The sequence below is a fragment of the Melospiza georgiana genome, chromosome 1, assembly GCF_028018845.1.
Source record: "Melospiza georgiana isolate bMelGeo1 chromosome 1, bMelGeo1.pri, whole genome shotgun sequence".
Taxonomy (NCBI): Eukaryota; Metazoa; Chordata; class Aves; order Passeriformes; family Passerellidae; genus Melospiza; species Melospiza georgiana.
Window position 1 is genome coordinate 102,262,010 of NC_080430.1, and position 18,676 is coordinate 102,280,685.

The following is an 18,676-nucleotide window of genomic DNA, read 5'->3' on the forward strand; positions in this document are numbered from 1 at the left end:
CATCTGTATGTTGCAACATACTGGAAACCAGTAGGATGACAAAGGAAAAAGTTTATCTGAAAGTTTAGACCCTTGGTTCTAAATGTATTTGAGTTAAATTATTTATGGAAATTATTCTTTTGGATTTTCTTTTTCTTCATGACAGAACTTTTTCCATCTGCGATGTTACCTGGCTTTACAGTGAAGAGGAATGAGGAAAACAGAGCAAATATGGCTATTTTGGGCATGTTTACTGGGTATTTATAGTTGTTAAACACTTCTATTTCTCTCTACTGCATTTGTTAAAGAATTGATGATAAACAGGAAAGCAGCCTGAAAAACCTAAACTTAATTTCCCTAATTTTTGGAGTCAAAGTTTAGAATGATTTATTGCAATAGTGGAATTCTTCATTAATACTCAAATGCTGCACACATGATAAAGCAGTGCTTGATTTCTGTGCTTATGCTCCAGTGTTGTAGTTTATTATGTATTCTGCATTAATGCCTTGTTCTTTTCTCATCCTCCAGTTTAGCTGAACACTTCTTGTCTGGGATATTCAGTTTGTGGCCCGTGCTGAGGAGTAGCTGGGCTTATACAGTAAAGGTCAGAGTTCTGCATTTCTTCATTCCTTGCTAAATAAAACCAACAGAAAACTCAGCAATCAACCGCCCAACCCCCAAAGCCTTAACCTGATTCTTCACAATGGCGCTACCAGACTCTGAAAAAAATCATCTGCAGGAGATGGTTTCTCTTACTCCCTGTTGGTGTCTATTAATAAATTCCACTCCTGTTCAGTTGCAGCATGTAATTAGTGGATGTATGAAAATGGCCTTACCTCTTCTTTACCTTTGCCTCTGTTTTAGAGCTCTATTTTAACTTGCTTGCTTAGCCTTACGTTAGCAGGTCTTAATCTTTTGTGCCAAAAATGGCAGAATTTGACAGTGTTGGGATTTTAGAATCAAAGATAGGGAAAAACAACCAAAAAGAGCTGTATACCCAACCTGCTTCTTTGAAGAGGATTGCTAGCCTCCTTCAGCTCCCAAATTTAGGGTGTCAGGTGCTTGAACATGAATCAAGAAAATCAAGTTTAGTCTGTGCTGTGGCTGCCAATAATGCCAGGTGAATTTTTGCAAGCACAGTGAGCTGTGCTGCTTCAGCTACCAGGGGCTTGTGCAGCACCAAGGGAGGAGTTGAGTTCCCTGCTCCTCCCAAGGCTGGGAGAAGGAGCAAGTCTAGACCCTCTTTCCCAACCTGACTCTGTTCCCAAGGGCTCACCACATTTTCCTGAGGGATACAAGTGCAAGAGAAGGAATGGAGAGCATAATCTGAGCAGTAATCATGGGATGCAGAGAAAGCAAGAGCCTGACATGGTTAAGGCAGCACGTACAAGGACTCTCCTGACTATGAGCTGAGGACCTGCTCCATTCCTTGCTGGCTTTGTCCAGATGGCTTTGCAAAGTTGCTGCCCTGTGGAGTTAGATTCCAATTTCTGTCCTGATGCCACACCCTCTTCCCAGGCAACAGCTTCCAAGTGGTGTCAGTGGTGTAGGTTGCCATCTTTTCTCCCCAGACTAGCCTGACACGTGTTTGTGTCTGAGCAGTGGCAGCTGCACTTCTAGGACTCCTGGGGTCTGGCTTGTCCTGGCAGCCTGCTGCTAGATACTGCTCTGTGGCCAGGTGCAAAAAAGAGAAAAATAGAAACTGCTCTGAGGCCAGTTAAAAAAGAGATAAATATGATGGGCCAGGCACATAAATAAAAGGTGTCAGCCAGAGACCAGGCTGAAAAACTAAAGGGGAAATGAAAAACAGACAGGTGAGGATTTTGAGAAGAAGAGTAACAAAGCCAGGCGGGACTCACCATGGAGATTGCAAAATAAGAGAGAAGCTTCCAAGGAAAAGGTGGGAAGTTATTTGAAAGGAAGAGCAACTGAAGGAATTGCTCACTAAATTTGCTACTAAAACAATTTTCAGTTGTTTCTCAGGAAAGGAAGGTGATTAGAGTTGGTTGACTGAAGAGAAACAGGAAGTGTTTGTGCTTCCTGTGGCTCTGTTACTGCTTGTGCACAAGCTGGTCCTCTGATGATCCTCCTGCTCCAGGGTCCTGGGTTCATTATGGTGGGAGGGGCTTTTCCCCCTAGGATCAGATGGAAGAGCTGTCTCTTTTTTCTAAAGACAGCATTAGTTTGCCTCTCCCACCTCCACACATTCTAGAAATTCACATCAAACAGTTGCAAGTAAACACATGTGCAAGAATGGGTGAGTCAAAGCAGGATCATTGTGAGGGCTGAATTCCACAGCCTCAGAGTCTGCATTCTGCATTTTGAGTCAAGTGTATGAAATGCAATAAGGAACAGGCTGGTTCACCAAGTTAACAACTCCATTATTTAGCAATGCCAAGATTTCTGGCATTTTTAAAGTATTACCTTTTTTCTTTTTTTCACAGAAATACCAGAATTTATGACTTGGACTTAGTTATGAAATCTGTGTTACAACAAAATGCAGTTTCCCACACAATAAGATGGTTAATGCTATTTCATTCAGCAGAAACTATGCGAGTACTTTAATTGGAAAGCCTATGCCACAGCTGTGTGATGGCAGGCTCTGAGCCTGTAAGGCATCCTCCTCCCTTTCAAAGCAAATAGTCAACCATTTACAAAGAATCAACTTCACTTTGTTTAGTGGCTTTACTTCCAATGGATTTTGCTTTGTATTGTTCTGCACAGTTAATTCTCTTCAATGTATGTTGTGTTATAACTTCATCTCATGCTGTAATTAATATATAGCCACATCTCACATTTATAAAATATGTATTTAAAGGTGCTCTATGGCTATTCATAAATCTTTTAGACATCACTAGATGTAGCAAAGAACATGGCCCTGTGACTTTGCTGTCTCCTCTATGATTCTTCTAAAGACAATCAGTCGGGCCCTCCCAAGCTCTGCCTCTGTTCCAAGTTCCAACAACTATCTCAGCCTCTGAAGTCACTTTCTGTGAAAAACTTGTACTTGATTAAAGCTAGATTAGTTCCATTTCTGTGTGGAATAGCATTGGGCAGACAGCTTCAGGTTATGTGATTAACAGTTGCCTGGTTTATATACTTCCTAAAATACTGTCTTATTCCCTGGATCCCAAACTAGCAAAGCATCATCTTGTCAGGAGAAGCAGACCTTTGGAAATTTCACTATGTTTGTAAAGTGCCTTTTTAAGTATTGAGCAACAGTTTTGCTTGGGTAGTGCTTCTGAAAGCAAGAAGAAAAAGCAAGAGTTCTTGAAACATTTAAAGTTTGGATTTCCAGAGGTTTTCTCCTTTGTTTGCTTGCTTTGTTGCCTAGGAACTGGCCTAAATAAGAGACTCCAAGTAGACAGAGTGTTCTCTGGTGGAGGCTCTCTAATGGAGAAGGGCTGTTTAATTGATATGAGCAGAAACATAAAGCATGCACAGAGGGCAAATGCCCAGCAGTCACTTTGTCAGCTGGCTTAGGCAGAGACCTTTCTGACTTGGCTTTAGTTGGGGCAGATAAACCTGTTGTTCATCTTTCGTTTTGCCAACTGCTTTGAGTATTGTGGATAAATGCTCTTGTACTTTAACCTTTACCTGCCCAGTTGTTTTAATCTATCTTGGTAGCAAGACATGCACAGCATCTGTAGGTGTGGTGAACTTACAAACCCAGTTAGTGAGATCTGTTGGCACATAGCCTATGTCCCCTGTCCCACCATGATCTGTGGAATATCTGGATTTCAGCTACATGGTCTGGGTCAAATAGAGTTAGGAATAGCATTAGCAGCTGGTGATATCCAGGAAGACCAGTAAGATATTGGGGTGCCACTTTAAACCACAGGGATTTATGATGAACACATCATAAACTGAGGGATTTAATTTATATATCACATACATCTATCAGATTCATCTATATATCACAGATATCATCTGTGATTATTCAGCAGCAGTAAGTGATGAAGTCACATCAAACAAATCCAGCCTCTAGCCTGCAGCTCATTGGGTATTTATGTAGCATTGACTGCCCAGAACACTTCTGCTTGAGAGGGTACTATTAATTTTTATTTTATTTTTAGAGGACTGGAATCAAATATCACTGTTAACAGTTACTGCACAGAATATCTAAAAACTTTTTCTTTTATTATGAATAAATTTTGTTTCTGGCAGTTTAGCATTGTACATTTGGTACAGAATACTTCAAGCTCACAAGATTTTCTTACTCATAATTGGATGAAAATAGTGCAGCTCTAATTCGTAGATTTTCATGCCTATTTTACATCTTCTCTTCTGCAGCTTTAGGGATGACAGCCCTAAAGAAAAAAGATCCCAAACCAGCAATCTCCACATTCAGACTCTTAGGCCGAAGTCTTAACTGAATGCCTTACATTTGTCTCATGAATAGAAATGGCCCAATTTCCAGCAATGCTGAGTGTCCTCAGTGATCCAGACAGACTCTGAAGAGCCCTTCTAACACTTGAAATTCATGCTCTCTTTTTTATTGCTTTTTAAATGTAAGTATGGATTTACAAGCCTAATTATCAGAAATCCAGATTTGAGAACTTGGCCTGGAAAAAATCTTGCACCTAACTTTTTTATTCATTGATCTCTTCTTCATCATCTTCAAACGCTTCCTCTCCATCATTTGCTGTTGCTTCTTGGTATTGCTGATACTCTGAAACCAGGTCATTCATGTTGCTTTCTGCTTCCGTAAATTCCATTTCATCCATCCCCTCTCCCGTGAACCAGTGGAGGAAGGCCTTCCTCCGGAACATGGCGGAAAACTGCTCCGAGATCCTTTTGAAGAGCTCCTGGATAGCAGTGCTGTTGCCAATGAAGGTGGAGGCCATCTTGAGGCCACGGGGAGGGATGTCACACACCGCCACCTTGACATTGTTGGGGATCCACTCCACGAAGTAGCTGCTGTTCTTGTTCTGGATGGCCAACATCTGCTCATCCACCTCCTTCATGGACATGGGGCCGCGGAAGACGGTGGCCACCGTCAGGTACCGGCCGTGCCTCGGGTCGCAGGCGGCCATCATGTTTTTGGCATCGAACATCTGCTGGGTCAGCTCCGGCACCGTGAGTGCCCGGTATTGCTGGCTGCCCCGCGCCGTCAAAGGGGCAAAGCCCGGCATGAAAAAGTGAAGGCGCGGGAAGGGGACCATGTTCACTGCCAGCTTCCGGAGGTCGGCATTGAGCTGGCCTGGAAAACGCAGGGATGTGGTCACCCCGCTCATGGTGGCAGAGACCAGGTGGTTTAAATCTCCGTAGGTGGGGGTGGTGAGCTTCAGGGTACGGAAGCAAATGTCATAAAGAGCTTCGTTGTCGATGCAGTAGGTTTCATCCGTGTTCTCCACCAGCTGGTGGACCGAAAGCGTGGCGTTGTACGGCTCCACCACGGTGTCAGAAACCTTAGGAGAAGGCATGACACTGAAGGTATTCATTATCCTGTCTGGAAACTCCTCTCGGATCTTGCTGATGAGCAGGGTTCCCATGCCAGACCCTGTCCCTCCTCCCAGGGAGTGAGTGAGCTGGAATCCTTGCAAGCAGTCGCAGTGCTCACTCTCTTTTCTCACTACGTCAAGAACAGAGTCAACCAGCTCTGCCCCTTCTGTATAGTGTCCTTTAGCCCAGTTGTTTCCTGCACCAGTTTGTCCTAAAGTGAGATACAAGGAAAGAAAATACACAAAATTATTGGCAAGGTTTGATATTTGCACTCTACATTGACTCACGTCTGTAACAAAAGCTGCTACACATCTGTCAGGTAGATAACTCTTCCTATAAATATGAATTTATATTTGCCTATAAATATCTCTAAGTATCAACATAAACTTTTTATATAGTCTCTGGCAATTTTCATCAATGCCTTTGGGTGTGCGCAGTTTTTTTGTTGGGTTTTTTTTGGGATTTTTTGTTTGTTTAGTTTTTTTTCTTTTTGTCATTTTTCCTTCCATAAATGCAAAGATAGCCTTAACCCCTTGTTTTGCAAACTTTCACACTTCCAGTCCTGATATTCTGTAAACACAAGATGACTGTTTGATATTTAAATGCTTTCTGTCTGTAAGGACTATCATGCATGCAAAGCTAAATCACAGATAGATGTATCTCAATGAAAGTGAGAGGTTCTTGGATTGTTCTTGCGAGTCAAAGAGAAAACATTGTCATTCAAGAATAAAGCTGGGCTTCAAAATCCTATTTAACTTGTTATATCAGGAAAAATAGCTTTTTAAATTCATGGTTACCTAGCCTGAATGAAAAGAGTGATCAACAGAAACTTCAGGGACATTATTTCCAAAACTTAGAAGTTAAGTGCATTTTAGGTTTTACTGATTTCCTTACAAACTCACTAACCTTCAGGATATGCAAAATTACTTGGAAAATTGGATTACTGATATTTCAGAAAAGTGATGAGTCCATTCTTTTCTTCCCAAGGCTTCCCTTCTTGTTTTATGTGCTGCTCAGTTTATTAAGATAAACAGTGTGGATCATTTGCTATTGTCAGTGTTTTGTTATTGGTTAGATCATGAGGAGGATTAAATTGGGCAATCAATTTTTTACTACTCCTGTTCCTCAGTGTCTACTACACACACACATTGTGCCACTGAACTCACTTAGGGTACTCCTGGGAGTGGTATTCAGACTGAGCAATGCTTTCAGAATTAATTATAGAGCTGGCAAATTCTGTGCTGTTCTCCAAGACCTTTCCCTCCCTTCCTATTACCATTTCTCATTTCAATTCCCACAGCACCATGTTGGTGCCAAACATAGGAACCAGGGAAACTGCTGGCTGGGGCACTTCTGAAATCCTCTGTACTTTTTTGCACTGCATAAATGCTTGGTTTCCTCATGGTGTATTTGGTTACCTAATGCATTGTTCTGTATATTGCTATATTTTTCTCTCTTTGAGCCTAGGGACCTCAGTACTTCCTGTCCAGCTGGGCAAAGCACAAAGTAATATCCTTCCAGAATTAAATATGTTTGTAACACCTGCAGCCTGCTTCAGCAGATCCCCTACTATGGATAGGGAAGCACACCAGGATGCACACAAACAAGCAGACATCTCTCCAAAAAGCAGAAGGCATTTATCTCCTAATGGACATAAATTCTGATTTTAGGACAAGTATCAGCTACTCCTGTGGCAAATCTACACTCCATCCACTAGTCATGGCCAGCCATGTGCCTGGGGTCTCCAGAATTTTCGCTGGTGATTTCCTGCTTCTACACCCAGTTATCTAATACTTCCAGAACCACTGGCTCTACAGCACTGTAAGGCTACCACAACAGAGCATGTAAACATGCCCTGGAAGCTCCAGCCCCATGACAATATAGTCTTGAGGTGCCATGGCCCTGACAAGGCTGCCACAAATCTGGAAATCCTGATCACAATCCTGTGAAACTCTGCTGGATGCCCTCCAATTTTCATGTGCCTACCTACCTGACCTCTGAAAATCTAATGCAAACACATAGAAATTATCAAATTTCACTGGGGCTAAACTCTCTGGGTGGAAAATGAGCCTGTGCCCACAAAACTCAGGATCTGGCAAATTTTCTGCCCGTCCTGGAAGCCCAGCTCCAGCATCCTCCATCTGTCATCTGCCAGGATTTAAAGAAGCCTGTATGAAGCAATTCCACAACTTATCTGCACTCCTGGCACCTCCAGGTCCTTCTATGAATATTTCTTCCTCCAACACACTGTAGGGTTATCACACATGTTCAGGTTGAGCTGCACATGCAGAGAAGCCATTTGTCTAAGAGTCAATTTATTTTTATTCCCTAAAATGGCACTTGTTTCAATCTTCTTTCACTCCTCTACTCTCTTCACTGCTCAAAATATAAGACAAACTTGGTAAAAGAGCTCAGTAGCACATTAACACTTAGGAGCCTGATGTGAACAGCCCCGCTGCAGAACTTGCCTTTAGCTGCTGGACAGTTATTTTTTGGTCCATCAGTTCATACAAATTAAATTGGAGTGGTATCTCTGTAGCAAATCTACCAAGGGTGTACACAAGAAAAGAATGACAAATGCAAAAATGTACAAATGAAAACTGGTTAACTGGAGGAGGCACATCAGAGTTCACAGCAGCTCCTGGTGGGCAACTGTGTCCAGTCAGAAGGCCAGGAGGCCTACTGCTCTCATACAGCAAGATTGTTCCACCTGCAGTTCTTCACCTTTTAAATCACTGCCTTGTCAGCACAGACATTAAAGTAGAAGGATTATTTTGTGTCCATCTCAAATTTCTTGCTGGTTTGATATAAAACTCCTGTATCTGGGGAGTGTGACCATGTACTCAATACACCTGCATGAAATCCTGATTGATGATCCATGGCTACTTGCTGTGGAGATGTGGGCACATGCAGGTTCATACAAGCAGAGGTGGAAAACACCCTCATCAGAATGAGCCCTTACAGCCTGGCCTACAGCAAGTATGGAACTGCCAGCTCCTGCCACAAAATCCTTTGTGGGCCCAGGCCAGATTTTTAAAAGAGAAAACAAAATGCTTTGTTGGCTTTTGACACAGACGTTCAGTACTTCAGCGCTCAGCCATTCTACATTATTCAGCAGGTTGGGAGGACAGTGCCTGATGCTGGCAGGGGCCTCTGACAGATACAAGTCGATCACATGCTGTGTGTTCATTGTTATCTTGGCAGGAAGGGAGTACAGCAAACTGGGCTATTGTTGAAGACATTCTGAATTGATTTTGCTCTGGTTTTACTGGTGTTGTGCCAAACTGTAAAGCTCCAGTTCAGGTATTTCCATAGGTCAGGAAAATTCACTTTCAGAGGGCTTGTGTGGTTCGTGCAGGTGAAAGGGAATGAAAGGAAAAACCTGAACACAGAAACAGACTTCATAAAGCTGCCTATGTCTGTGGCTTTTCTCCCTAAGCTTACTCCTTAAGCTACGTGTTGTACTTTACAGCTCCTTTGGAAGAGACCCTTGACATCACTGTCATGGAGTTTACAGGAGAACAGCATGGATGGCATGAAAGTTTTAAGTTCCTCTTAAAGGAGCTCTGTATGGCTTTTTCACTCCCCTGTCCAACCCAACAACCCACATCTGTTTTATACTGCTCAAACTATGTTTATCTTTCCTCTGTCTGTCCCTGGCATCGTTCCTTCCTTATGTTAACACAACGTACCAAACTGAGTTCCAACCTAAGCTTGCCTTGTCAGGGGGAAATTGTGTTTGTGGCTAGTGCAGACTTGGAAACCAAAAGGACATGAAAGTTCTCATGGTAGCTTTCATTCAGACTTCCCGTTTCAGCAAGTGGCTCACTTAACTTCCACATGCTGTTCCTCCTTTAGTGCAAAGGGACTGACAAAGCTTCTGTGCTCCATAAAGATGCTCTGAAAGGGTAATGTGCAAAGTACTACAGCAGTCCAAAGTAACAACAACCCTCTGCAAGAACACTGCAAAACCAGAACACCCCCACATACTTTCAGACTGTTCCTCATTATGCTAGAAACTAACCCAGTAACTGTGACTACATCTGTGTTTTCTATATTACAGATTGTTCTCTTCCACTGTTACTACACTGCAAGGATATACTGAAAAAAGTTTAATTACACAGCCTACAAACAATTCTGTACTCAAGTATTTAATGTGAATTTAAGTGAAGGGTAGTCTGGTTGGTTTGTGGTTGAGGTTTTCCCTCCCCCTTCCATTTTCTGCAGAATTTCTGTGCATTTTGTTGTAAAGAATTGGCCTCAGGATTTCTCTGGAGTTCATATGTGTGGAAAGCAAATGTACTTTTTCTGAATACTATAGGAAACTTCCAGCAGTTTGCTAACCGAAGGAATAATCAACAAAAGAATTACTTTTTCACTTAACAGGATGTTTTCACTGGCTTACATAATAATTGCAATTCCATTGTTAGCTATTAGGATTTCTCAGTAGGATCCCTTTGGAACAGGGAGATTGAATGCTTTTTGACCATTCACTTGGTAATCAAACAGTTGTTGTAGAAGTCTGTTTTTTACAGAGAAACATCCACATACCAAAGATGAAATTATCGGGCCGGAAGAGCTGACCAAAAAGACCAGAGCGCACACTATCCATGGTTCCCGGCTCCAAGTCCAGCAAGACTGCTCTTGGTACAAACTTGTGGGCTACAACACAAAGTAAACATGCCCTTAGTCCTCAGAAATAAGCTAGCACAGTTATAGCTTTTAATACACAAATCTATTACATCTCATATTGTTAGTCTAACACATAGTTCATACCTATGTAAGTACTTCCTATACGGAAAGTCATGGAGGTGAAAAACCCACCTCCATAGGAATAAATCAATTCAGCTTGGGAAACAGGCCTGACATAATTTGGACTCTACAGATTTTACATTTTGTAAACTCTTAATTAGCAAGAGATATTAGGGAGTTTCTGATGAGAAAAAAATGGTTTACTTGTTCTTTTTAAGAAAGTAGGTAATCTTTTCTATAAAATCAGGGTGAGGAAGTGCTTATGTTCAAGTTATCCACAAGCTTTTGTGTTTGAAGAATTCTCCTCCACTGAAAGAGCTGCTTGGTGTACATGGCAAACAGTAGTAGTCAGCACATCTACCACAAAGCACAAAACAATCTGTGTCCAGTTGAATTTGTTCAAGAAAACTCAGGTAAATAATATGAATTAACCCCAGTGGGCAAAAGATGAAACATTTACACTTGCAGGTTCACGATTCCAGATCCCCATTTTACACTGTTAACACCTTTCAACAGCAGAGGACTCTGAGGACTTGGATGCCTTTTGCCATCTCATTAATGAAACAGTTATCTATTACCTGTGGCCCAACCCTCTCATTCATGAAAATTAAAGAGAGAGTACTACTGGTGTGGGCTTGTGTAACCAACAGTTTAATTTGGAGTAATTGAAGAAATGCATTTGGTGAAGTAATCACACATTTGAAGAACAAACTCCTACTGTAATGTTAAATAATAAACAAGCCTCCACCTCCAGGCCCCAAGGACAGCCTCTTGTGCCACTTCTCTGTGTCTGGGGAGATAGCACCCAGGCATCTTAATGCTTTGTAAGAAAGTAGATAACATTTACTGTTGAGCTGGGCGTAGCTGGAGGGGCTGGTGGCATGTGAGGAGCGTGGCCAGATGTGCAATATGGCTTTATGGGCCCGTCGTCTTCTGATTCCTGTGCCCCTTCCCAGGGAACCCCCTGTCCCGCACCCCTCCCGGTCCCCATCCCACACTTACAAGATGATTCATTGTAGTAGACATTGATCCTTTCCAGCTGCAGCGCTGAGTCACCGACATAGCCTCCGGCTGGGTCAATGCCATGCTCATCACTTATCACTTCCCAAAACTGAGGGAGGAAAAGCGAGAAGCGGGTTGGGAACTTCCCTGCCGAGCCCGGGCCGGGGCGGGCGGCGGCAGCTGCCGGATTCCAGGCGTGCCCGCCGCCCCTCCCGGCCCGCGAGCAGCAGCGGGAGCCGGGCGGGCACCGGGATCCGAGCCCCGCGGGCGGCGCCGGCTCCGCGCCCCGGGGCCGCCCGGGCTCTGCCGCCCTCCCCCGCCTTCAACCGCGGCCGGGCCGGCTCAAGCAGAAAAGTAGTTTTAAAAACAGTTTTTTAAAAGCTGTCCCGTTTGGTTTCGGTGCTTCCCAAGGCCTTTTATGGTCACGGGGCGCGGAGCGATGCGCGGTGCCCCGGGCGCGCCCGGCGCCGCTCGGCAGCGGCATCCAACGCGGGCGATGGGAGCGGGGGCGGCTGGCCCGGCACGGCCCGGCACAGGCCCCGGTGTGCAGCAGCCCCGAGGGTTCCAACAGCCCCGGGGGACCACCGGGCGCGTCCCCCGGGCGCTCAGAGGCTCCGCAAGCGGTGGGCAGGCGGCGGCTCCCATTCAGGCTCACCTTGGTCCCGATCTGGTTTCCGCACTGTCCCGCCTGGATGTGCACGATCTCCCTCATGGCTGCAGCCGCTGTCCCGCCGCGCACCCGCTGTCCCGCCGCCCAGCCCGGCTGTGCGAGACGCCGTCCCACCGGGCGGTGCTTTATGGGCTCCGCACCCCCGCCCGCCCGCGGCCGCCCCCGCCCGGCACCGCCCTCGGCACCGGGGCGCGATACCGCCGCTGTGGGACACCGGGTCCGCGGCGTGACACCGGCCCTGCTGTGGGACACCAGCCCCGCTGGGTAACACCGGCCCCTCTGGGTGACACCGGGCCCCTGTGTAATACCGGCCTGCTGTGTGACACCGGCGCTCTGTGACACCGGCCCCTGTGTGACACTGGCCCCGCTGGGTGACACCGGCCCCGCTGGGTGACACCGGCCCCGCTGGGTGACACCGGCCCCTGGGTGACACCGGCCCCGCTGGGTGACACCGGCCCCTGTGTAATACCGGCCTGCTGTGTGACACCGGCGCTCTGTGACACCGGCCCTCTGTGTGACACCGGCCCCTCTCTGTGACACCGGCCCCTCTCTGTGACACCGGCCCCGCTGTGAGACACCGGCCCCGCATTGTCCCCGACGGCAGCGGGGTCCCAGGGGGTCCTCCTGCCCCAGCAGCAGCTCCCGTCCCTGGTGTGCGGCTCAGCCCAAAGCCAGGTCAGCAAACGCGGCTGCGGCACCTTCTCCCCGTGCCCTGTTCCCCGTGCCCCCGGCCCGACGGGCACCCCTGCGCTGCACAGCTCTTCTTTGGTAGAATTTCTTCACAGGAAGGATGATGAGACATTGGGACAGGCTGCCCAGGGAGGCAGTGGACATGTTTAAGGCAAGACTGGATGTGGCACTTAGCGCCATTGTCTAGGTGACATGGTAGTGTTAGTCATGGGTTAGATTGGATGATCTCAGAAGTCTTTTCCAGCCTAACTGATCCTGTGGCTCTGTGATTCTGTGAAGGGATAGCATCCAAAAGGTTGGGTAGCCCTTCTCTGTGCCTTGCCATCTTCCTCACACAGCTCTTTCCTGATGGGTTTTTTGGTTTTGTTTTTTTTTTTTTTTGAGTGGTTTTCTTTATGGTTTGTTTATTTATTTGGTTGGGGATTGTTCTTGTTTGCTTGTTTGTCGTTTTTTTGTTTGGGTTTTTGTTTTGGTTTTTGTGTTGGTTTTGTTTTCTTTTGCCAATAAAACAAGCTTCTGCCCAAAAATTGTAACTGGGATGTCAAGCAGTCTGTGAAGAAACTTTCCTGACAGCTCATGTCACCACCATACAGAGTTTGCCCTGGGATATGCATGGTTGGAAATGCTTCATTTTTAATGAAAAAGGGGATTTTCTTTCCCCTCCAGAGAGGAAGCCACTTTCCCACAGCTGCTGAATCTGCTTCATGACCCCTTTGGGTAGCTGCTGCAGAGTTTCCCAAGTAGAGGTTTCCTGCTGTCATGCCAGCATGACTCCTCCATGGGATGCCATTGTCTATAGAGCCTATTCCAGAATTTAGCCCTTGTGGGAGACATTTACCTGTCCATGAACATCTGTGCTGCCCAACCCAGTCTCTGCTGTTGTGCAAGAGAAGCCCTGAGGCCAGAGTTACAGAACCTCCTCATACACTTGTTGTAAGGTGGCCTGTCTGGGGCTCTTCTGGAGAACAATCTTGGGTGCTTTCTACAGCTTGAACACAGTCAAGGCAGCCCTCACCAATCAATACATAACCTCCAAAAAACCCAAAATCTGTGCATTGGGAGGCCACCTGTCTGCCCTTAGGTTGCTGTGACATGGCCGATGTCAGCTCGGCTCTGTGCTCTCCTCTCCAGCCTTGCCTTTCCACAAATGTTTGTCAGCAGGGCTTGCAGCATCTTGCAAATCACCTCTGAGTAGCCCACATGCATCACGCTAGGCTGAGTCAATTCTCTTTCTGACATCAGGGAAGCAGCTGGAGGATCAGGATCAGCATGTTTGCCTTGCACCAGCCATTAGCAGAGGACTGGATACTATGTGCCTTTTTCTCTGCCGAAGGACTCAAAATAAATGTCCTTCTGTGTGTGAGCTGCATTTTTGGAAGAGATCCACGAACAAGGCATTATTCAGCAGCCTGATTAGTGAGGTTGACTTGGACATTGCCTGACTCTATGTCCTTGACTGTGCCTTCCAGGCTTTCCCCACACTTTGCAAACCCTCCCGTTTACTGTCCATACTCGCCATCCTCTCACCTGCTGCTGGTGTGCCAGTTCTTAAAATCCAGTAGGTTCCCAGATCCAGGTAGTGGCAAGGCTGGGTGTGTTCCCAGGAGGCTCACACACATACACATACACATATACACACACATACACACACACATACACACGCACGTACACACACACACACACACACACACACACATACACATACACATACACACACACGTACACACACACGTACACACACACGTACACACACACACACACACACACACACATACACACACATACACATACACACACACATACACACACACACACACACACATACACATACACACACACATACACATACACATACACACTGGCCATGCTGACTGACCCAGGCGGAAAACACAGCACTCACAAAAACAAACAGCATTAATGGCCCCATCCTGTTCCCCTCTCTGGCTGATCAGGACAGAAGCCCATGAATGGAAAACAAACATGTATTTGCATATGTGTATATGTACAATATAAATCTGTACAATATGAACCCCTCTATAGCTGATCTGAGACACTAATCTTATTCTGTGGTTAACACCTGGATCCCAAGTCTTTCCAGTTTTTGGCATGTGGAAATGTTATCCCAGAGGCCTGTAGTTCCACTGTAGTTGCTGGTAATCAGATCTACAGCTATGAACTCTGGCTCCTTTGTCCAGTGCTGGCTTTAGGACACTCAACCTGTTCAGTAGCTGACCTCTGTATCCCCAGAGATACAAATCTGCCTCACACAGAGATACAAACAGGCAAACAAGTTCCTCTGGTAGCTAGTCCAGAGTTGTGGCCTCACCAGCAACCGACCCCACCATAGTCTTCTCAGAAGGAACCCCTGTCTCTCCAGGGGTTGATAGCTGATATACTCAGAGGTCCTCTGGTCTCTTCACTTTCTTTCCTGGACTCATGGCTACTCCAAAACTTGACTCCCCACCTGCTCTGGCTTGCTGTTTTTGCTAATGACCACACACAGACATTCAGATTCACATAAAGTGTGTGATCTTGTATCTCCAGTTGCTGTATCTAAGACACATAAACCCCTGTGACTCGTGGCTCCTGTGACTTGTGGCACCCACTTTTAATAAGTGGCTCTCAGGTCACCATACACATATATACACATCGAATATAGGCGCTACTCTCACCCAAAAATATTTAAAATACAGTCTACAAAGACAAGACACACTGAGATGATCAGGTGCAAGGCATAGCCAGACAAGCATACTTACCAACAACCTGTTTACACCCAATTGAGTCACTTTAGCCCCACACCCTTTTATTTTTCTATATCAAACTGCCTTTATCCCCTCTTATCCCCACCTTTGATTCCTCCTCTAAACATTCCAAAAGTTGTCTTGTACAATCCCAAAGATGTTCTTCCCCTCTATCAGCAGGCAGTAACTCCTCTCTATAGAGTGACCCACGGAGCCTCTCCCATGGACTGTGGAGATGAGTGCCACACCAGACCCCAGGCTGAGCCCTCACTGATGGGAGCCAGGCCAGAGGTTCCTTTTCTCTGGGTATGCCATTGGATTTCTCCCCCTGCCTCTGTTCCTTTCCATTTGTGGAGATAAGCCTTGAATCCCATAACCCAGCAGAAGGTAAAACCCATAGGATGATCTGAATCAAAGTAGATTTTAAGAATAAAAGCAAGAAGGACCAAATGGATATAGGTGGGCAGTGAAGGGAAAAAAGAAGCGATGAGAGGGTACTGTAGTGGAGCCTTTAGTCCATGTGCCTTCTGAAGAACTGTATTGGTTGCACTGCCAATGACTGTAACCATTGAAAGGTTTGTCTACCCTTTGTGAGCAGCAGGGTTCCAACAACATTTAGAGGCCAAAACTTCAGCCAGTTTCTCACACATACAGAGCAACCCACTGAGGTACACAGGAGGCTGTGGAGCTGTGTGCCTGATGGAGGTCAGCAACAGCTTACCCAATGAATTTCCATGTATAAATTTCATAGTTACATGCATAACTTTTACTTTTCAGTCAGACCTGAATCAACTTTCAGTTTATCCATGTTTTACTGCTGGTAACCTGAAAGAAGACACTTTTGTTGGTCACTGAATGTAGATGTACCTTCAAATCCTTTTCATCCATGCTTGTGTTTACTTCATAGATCAGCTGATTTAGGAGGTGAAGGTGCCATTATAACCTGTGTTGTAACGCCTGCATATTCTTCTTAGGTCTCCACAGACTTGGTCTAGGATTTTAAAGGTACTTGAATGTTTCATGATCCTCCTAGGTACTTAACTGTTATGGATTACTTATGGCTGTATTTTAAAACCCCACTAAACACCTCTTGGAAATTTAAAGCATCTAAATTTCTCCCTGGTGCTTCATCTGACTGAGTCCATGAGATTCATTGTATATTTAGGTTAATATAGAAGCACACTGTAAATTCTCTACAATGGATTCTCACTTGTTATATTTGGGTATCTCAGCTATCTCTTTCTCATGTACCTGTAATATAGATTGACCTCTAACCTTCATAACTCATAGTCTTTTTTTTAAATTTCCCATTCACTCCATGGGTTAATTTAATACTTAGAGTACAGCTTTTTTTTTCACCATGCACAAAAAAGACCCCAAAAAACCCCCAAACAAACAAAAAAACCCCAAAAAACACCTGACAAATGTGAGAACTTTAAGATTTCCTTTGCAGATTTACTCCCTTCATTGTTGTTCCTTATTTAGTTCCTTTTGCAATTTTGATTTCATTTCTGCTGTTTAAAAGAATTAATTAATATATTTAATCTGAAAAATTAGTAAAGTATTACAACAGCTACAAACCCCCAGCTCAAGTTTGCAGATTCATGTTCCAGGCAGCCTTTTGAACAATGTTTAACTTAAATCCTCAAGGTACCTCTTGCTCCCAAGTGTGAAAGCAAAAGAGGAAATTCTAGAAGAGGTCAAAACTTGTGTTTTAGGGAATAGCGTGACCATTTATGATAAGGAGGATATGGATAAAGGAAGATCTGGCTGCTGGGCCTTATCTGGATTAGTCTGACATTGCTAGCTGGTGAAAACCCAAGACAGTTTATTTCTACTGGACAAGTCTCTGGTGCTCCAACGTGATGGGCTTCAATGTGATGTGATTCTTTATTCCTGTTGGTCAGAATTGACAAGGCATCAGACATAGCAGCAAATTAAATGCTCACTCTGATCTTGTGTGAGATCCAGCTGCTTTGAAACAGCTGCACACAGTCACAGGATGGGGCCATGGGGGGTTGCAGAGCATTGAGTGTTCTGTCTTCAGGTTTTCTCATGTTCTCCTTGCTCGTGCACATGCTAAATAGAAATGGAATTCTACAAGATGATGAATTTCACAGGCGGGACAAAATGTGTAAAGTGCCCATACTGCAGAGCAAAAGGATTTTCCAGTAACAGCAGCTGAAGCAACAGTCATGTCCCACAAAGTCACATGGAAATTTGCTTTAATACCTTGGAAAAAAACCAGCAAAGCTCTTCTGTATTTAACTAGTCATGTGATATGATTGTTAAGCTGCTTCCTGCTTTTCAGGAAACACATTTGAGTTTATATCAGGGCTGTTGCTAAGACTATTTCTATTTACCAAAGTTTTTTAAAGACTTGAGAGAAATTCATGCCATAAGAGAACACTTAACAAGTTAGCTACTATTTTTTTTCCAGAATGATAAATTTGCTGTATTTTGATATTTAATAATATGTGTTATAAAGCTTGTTAGCACTTATTTTAAATATCAAAGCAATAAATATAATCCATATAGTGGGTTTACTCTGACAGCTTGTAGCAAGCTATTAAATGCTACTAAGTCCATGGTGACTTTTAGGAGAAAAGTCCAGTCTAGTTCCTCTTTCCTCTTTAGTCTGAAGAGTTTCATGCAAGTTGAGAAAGGGAAAAAAATCTTAAAAGAATTTTTTTTTAACCTGGCTTCCTGAGAAAACCAAGCATGGGAAGTCATACTCCTGTTCAAGTGTGTATCTCCTCCACGACCTCTTTCTCCATCAGCCTCTTGTGACAAAACCCACAAGAAGCACATGAGTTACAGACACCCTGCAGCTGCAGATGAGTCTAGAAACAGCTCAAGAACCCAACAAAAACATTCCAAAGGGGAAGTGAGACAGCAAGACACACACACACACAGAAGCGTGTGGTCTATTATGACAAACACCAGATTGCACACGTAGCTCAGATTTTTGGAGTATGTATTCTGCCCGGAAAATCCATTGTATTTCATACAGTTCTCAAACAGTTTCTTGCTTTGTCACCCCTCTACTCATTAAACTTGTTGCCGTGGCAGCTGTGGTTTCACGAATTGCCACCTATGCTCAAGCACAGCACTCAGGGGTTGTTTTAATGCCACTCACCAGGCTGCTAGCTGTGGCTGTCAATGGAGATACTGCTGATGTTTGTTTTAGCCCACAAGATGTGGTCTGAACTTTGCAATGTTAAAGCAGAGGTCACTAAGTCAAGTTAGGAGAAAATACCTTAAGGTGCAAAGTCCAAGAGGTTGTGAAGAGACACTGGAGTAATTCCACATCTGGTCCACAGGAGTTTCTAGCTGCATTTTCACACATTTCTATCACTCTTTGACAAAATGGATGGAAAACTTTAACTCCAACCCT

The 18,676-nt window shown here is 44.7% G+C and overlaps 1 protein-coding gene across 1 annotated transcript; it reads right to left on the bottom strand.

Moving 5' to 3' along the window:
• Positions 1 to 4,019: 4,019 nt before the first annotated feature.
• On the bottom strand, positions 4,020 to 11,920 carry TUBB6 (tubulin beta 6 class V). The gene is made up of 4 exons (XM_058022187.1): positions 11,834 to 11,920; positions 11,179 to 11,287; positions 9,976 to 10,086; positions 4,020 to 5,635 (listed from the first exon to the last, which is right to left on the bottom strand). Exons 1-4 carry the CDS (start codon positions 11,888 to 11,890, stop codon positions 4,572 to 4,574), a joined length of 1,341 nt encoding a protein of 446 aa, XP_057878170.1. The 5' UTR covers positions 11,891 to 11,920; the 3' UTR covers positions 4,020 to 4,571.
• Positions 11,921 to 18,676: the final 6,756 nt, after the last annotated feature.

What these genes read in the sequence shown, in the direction of transcription:
- TUBB6 (XM_058022187.1), bottom strand. Translation starts at nt 11,890, where the DNA reads ATGAGGGAGATCGTGCACATCCAGGCGGGACAGTGCGGAAACCAGATC. An exon ending in GAAACCAGATCGGGACCAAG is followed by an intron (nt 11,288 to 11,833) that starts GTGAGCCTGAAT and finishes TTCCTCCCTCAG; the next exon opens with TTTTGGGAAGTGATAAGTGA. An exon ending in GCCCGATAATTTCATCTTTG is followed by an intron (nt 5,636 to 9,975) that starts GTATGTGGATGT and finishes ATCTCACTTTAG; the next exon opens with GACAAACTGGTGCAGGAAAC.